The following is a 4,496-nucleotide window of genomic DNA, read 5'->3' as shown; positions in this document are numbered from 1 at the left end:
CAGATGTTAACTGATGGACTGGAGTGGTGTGGATTACTTGTGGATTATTGTGATGTTTTAATCAGCTGTTTGGACTCTCATTCTGACGGCACCCATTCACTGCAGAGCATCCATTGCTGAGACACTGATGCAGTGCTGTAATGATGTAAAGATAAGCTGCTGTGTTCTGTAAGACGTTAGCTGGTTGTATCTGATGTTCAGGAAGCAGGTTCTCTGTGTTCGTCTGTGTTCACCGAGGATCTCACGCTCTCGTGCCGATCGATCTGTGCGACAGCAGAACCAAACCCAGCCCTCAGGAGGAGCCGTGTAACGTCCAGCCCTGCCCTGCCTTGTGAGTCTCCTCTTCTTCATGTGTGTGTGTGTGTGTGTGTGTGTGTTCGCAGTAAATCAGTGTTCTCTGATCAGACTGTCTGTGATGTTCTGATGGTCTTTGATGATCTGGTTCAGGTGAGTTTGATCAGGTTTGGAGTTAAGCTCAGCAGGACCGGATTTGAAGAACACTGCAGTGCATGATGCATGTCAGTCATCTTGAGATTATACTGACATCTAGTGGTGATAATGTAGCAAAGACAGAGGTATTTTTGCAGCGCTTTTTACAATACACATGCTTTCAAAGCAGGTTTTAGGGCTGGGAGATACGATTATATACAATGATGTTTTTGCTTTTGTAGGTTTTGTTGTATTAAGATATTTGAATATTGATCAGTTTTGTTCATTTAGGAGATTTACATTTTAGCAAGAGTAAGTGATTCTCAAAAATTTTGATAATAGTATTACTTGTCACGGCTAAAAATTCTGAAAATATCTGATGTTTGGGCAATTAATATCATAATATAATAAATGCATAATGTGATGATGCATACTATCTATCTATCTATCTATCTATCTATAAGCAAGGAAATGCTTATAGAAACGCTTTCTCTGCTAGAAACCCTTTATGAATGTGTAATTTATCATGTTCAGATTCTGAGCTCTTTTACTTGCCTGTATACTGTATGTAGTATATAGTATGCTTCATCAGTTAAGTGTATGCTGAATTTGTGTTAATGTCTTAATACATTAAAGTCACCATAAAATCAAAGCTGACAGTTCATTGTCGGAATATTGTAGGGTTTATTATCAATGATTTATCCGTGTAAATTGAATTTGAACATGCGAAAAACGATTGCAACTTCTGTTTCATGAAGACTTAATGTCCTAAATCGAACAAACACCCTTCAGTGCATCCACATTATGTCTGGAGCTCTGGTGTCTCGTTGCTGATGTCTCTGTGTATGTCTCTCTCTCTGTATGTGTGTGTGTGTTCAGCTGGGACATCGGCGAGTGGTCCGAGTGCAGTAAGTCGTGTGGTTTGGGAGTACAGTATCGTCAGGTCCTGTGTCTAGGTCAAAGGTCACGTGAGGTGCACTGTGTCAGTAATGTGGGTGATATCGTGGCTGATGACGAGTGCAACATGAAGCTGCGTCCGAGTGACGTGGAGAACTGTGACGCAGGTGTGTGCACCAAGAGCTGGTTCTTCAGCGACTGGAGCGCTCAGGTGAGTCTCGCTCGTGTCTGTGATCAGGTGTGTGTCGCTGGGTCACTGTGATGAACGTGTGTGTGTGTGTGTGTGTGCGTGTGTGTGTGTGACGCAGTGTTCGGCGGACTGCGGCTCGGGGGTGCGGACACGCAGCATTCAGTGCCTCACCAATCACATCAGCAGTCTGCCTCTGGAGCGGTGCGGGGCCCAACGGCCCCCCGAGGCCCAGCCCTGCAACAACGGCCCCTGTGAGAGCCGCACGGAGTGGTTCACCGGGCCCTGGAGTCAGGTACGACTGCCACGCTAGTTCATGCATCTACTGTGTGTCTGATGGTGTAGATCAGGGTTTATTAAACTGGGGTTCGTGTGTTAATAATTATTTTGTCAAATTAAAAAAATATATTTTAAAATAAAACAATCAAAATAAAAGACTTACTAAAAATTAGTTGAATCATAAAATGCAGAATTAAAATAAATGATTTTTACATTAAAAAACAATCAAAATAAACGCTTACTAAAAATGTATGAAAATGCAAATTTAATATGAACAATATTAAAATAAAAACAATTAAAATAAATATTAATAATGAATTAAATCACATAAATGCTAAACTAAAATAAGTTTTATTTAAATAAAACCAAAGTAAACACATGCTAAAAATGTATTTAATCATAAAAATGCCAAATTCATATTAAATTAATTTTAAAATAAAAACGTTAGAATAAAAGACTTACTAAAACTTAAACATTTAAAATGCTAAATTAAAATGTAATAGTTTATCAAATGAGACACTTACTAAAAATTAAATAAAGAATTCAAAAGTAAAATAAGTGATTAATTTTAAATAATTATTTAAATTAAATTAATATAAAAACTATCACAACACTTACTTAAAATGTTGTGGCTCCGGTAGTCAGCAGAGGGCAGTGGTGTGTCTGATGAGGTCTGACGAGGGTTTCGTCGTGATGCCGTCATACGAGTGCTCGTCTCTGGACAAACCCCTCAGCCAGCAGAGCTGCTTCATCAAGACCTGCGGAGCCAAGTGGTTCCACACCGACTGGAGCGCGGTGAGACCATCACACTAACAACCACCCCAACAACCACACAGCAGCTCAGCTCAGATCATGTGTGTGTGTGTGTGTGTGTGCAGTGCTCAAAGACGTGTGAGACGGGGTACCGCGTGCGAGAGGTGCGTTGTCTAACCGATGACATGACCACCAGCGACCACTGCGAGGAAACACTGAAGCCTCATGACAAGGAGGAGTGTCACCCTGAGCCCTGCCTGCCTCTGATTGGTCAGTCCCCTCATTAATATGTAAACATGTCACTGCATATTCATCTCTGCTCATTTCATAAAAGCACCTGTGGAAATCCTAACACGTTTACCCAAAATCTAAAGAAAGAAACTGTATTTTGCATATAGAAAATAAAAAAATTGTTGACTGTTTTATGACTTTTCTCATTTCTGAAATATAAAAATATAGATATATTATTTAAATATGCAAAATAGTTATAAATCATGCTGCTGGTATTTATTGAAACAACAAACATTGTATTAATATGGAAGTTTAATTCTGCCACAAAAAAAAAAAATGTAATTGCAACTTTTTATCTTACAATTATGTGTGTTTATATTTTGCAATTCTGAGAATTGTGAGGGAAAAAAAGTCAGAATTGTGAGATAAAGTTTTAGCCTTTTTAGTTTAATTTTTAAATTCTGTTTTTATTCCATAGTTTCCATATATTACAGTAAGTTTGCTTTTATTTTAAAAAAATTGCTATTACAGAAATAAGAATCAAATGATAGCCATCATTGAGAATTATGACGATTACTGAAAAGAAAAAAACAATAAGAATGCATTTGGATGCATTTCAAAAATAATGAAATCATAAAACTGATAAATGAATATATACGATTTTAAAGCGAGTTTACAGTAACGAGAAATTCGCAGATAAATGTGCTTAATTATCATGAATTTAATGTCAGAATGCAAAAATAGGCTTTATTTTCCTTATGCAAAGTATTTATTCACTCAAAAATTAATATTTATCCTTATGCAAAACTGCATTCTTTTTAGGGTGACGTGTGCATGTTTTCATGGTTTAATTTGTGTGTGTTTCAGATGAGAAGTGTCGTGATAAATACTTCAACTGTAACGTGGTGGTGCAGGCGCGTCTCTGCGTGTACGACTACTATCAGATGGCGTGTTGCGTGTCCTGCAAGCGTGTGGCGCAGAGGAGCTCCGCACACTGGAGACAGCGATCGTGATCGAGTGATGATGAGATCAGTATGTACTCAATGCGTCACGCATGAACACTAGAGCGCAGGATCAGGAGAGAATCACTGCGTTAGCAACCACTTCACTTCTGTTCACACTGCGGATTTAAAGTGAATTCAGCGTTATTCAGAGTGAATGTGATCAGAACAGACTGGATCTCTGAGAGGAGCGGCGCTGTGTGGAACTGTGAACGTGTTCAGCTCACTGCAAAACTGGATCCGGTTCCTCAGATCTGAAACGCAGATCCGGTTAGATACGCTTTCTTTGGTCTCTTATTGGATAAACTCTCATCTACGGGCTTCAAGAGCAAAAACACAAAGACAGTGATTCATACTGACAGAATTAACATATGGAGCTAAAATAGTCTCAAAATTGATGTGTTTACAAAATATGGTTCACAAATGCAATAGCTATGTCACATTCAGAAAACAACGCCTTTATGTATAATGCATTATGTACGTTGTAATGCATTATATCTTTTCATAAATAATTGTAACCAAAGTTAAAATGCATTATAGGTTTGTTTGCCATTTTTTTTAATGCATTGTATTTTCTAAAGGTGTAACAATAAGTGTAATAATGCATTATAACAGTGGTTACAATTATTCATGAGGTCATGCATTATAACATGCAGTCATATTTAATGCATTATAACTACGTTTATTATGCATAAAGGTTTTAAGTAAAGTGTTACCAA

The 4,496-nt window shown here is 38.0% G+C and overlaps 1 protein-coding gene across 1 annotated transcript in view; it reads left to right on the top strand.

Annotated features, from left to right (window-relative positions):
- The window catches only part of thsd4 (thrombospondin type 1 domain containing 4), a 37,432-nt gene extending 33,201 nt beyond the window's left edge, over positions 1-4,231 (top strand). The window contains exons 10-15 of the mRNA XM_016552185.1: positions 202-331; positions 1,309-1,537; positions 1,635-1,808; positions 2,417-2,587; positions 2,671-2,815; positions 3,644-4,231. Coding sequence (XP_016407671.1) covers positions 202-331; positions 1,309-1,537; positions 1,635-1,808; positions 2,417-2,587; positions 2,671-2,815; positions 3,644-3,789 — 995 coding nt within the window. The 3' untranslated portion in view covers positions 3,790-4,231. The remainder of the gene's footprint in view (positions 1-201; positions 332-1,308; positions 1,538-1,634; positions 1,809-2,416; positions 2,588-2,670; positions 2,816-3,643) is intronic.
- Positions 4,232-4,496: the final 265 nt, after the last annotated feature.

This window comes from Sinocyclocheilus rhinocerous, unplaced genomic scaffold (genome assembly GCF_001515625.1).
Source record: "Sinocyclocheilus rhinocerous isolate Xijiao unplaced genomic scaffold, SAMN03320098_v1.1 scaffold3689, whole genome shotgun sequence".
Taxonomy (NCBI): Eukaryota; Metazoa; Chordata; class Actinopteri; order Cypriniformes; family Cyprinidae; genus Sinocyclocheilus; species Sinocyclocheilus rhinocerous.
Note: the sequence above shows the minus strand (reverse complement) of the source record. Positions and strands in the feature narration are given on the sequence as shown.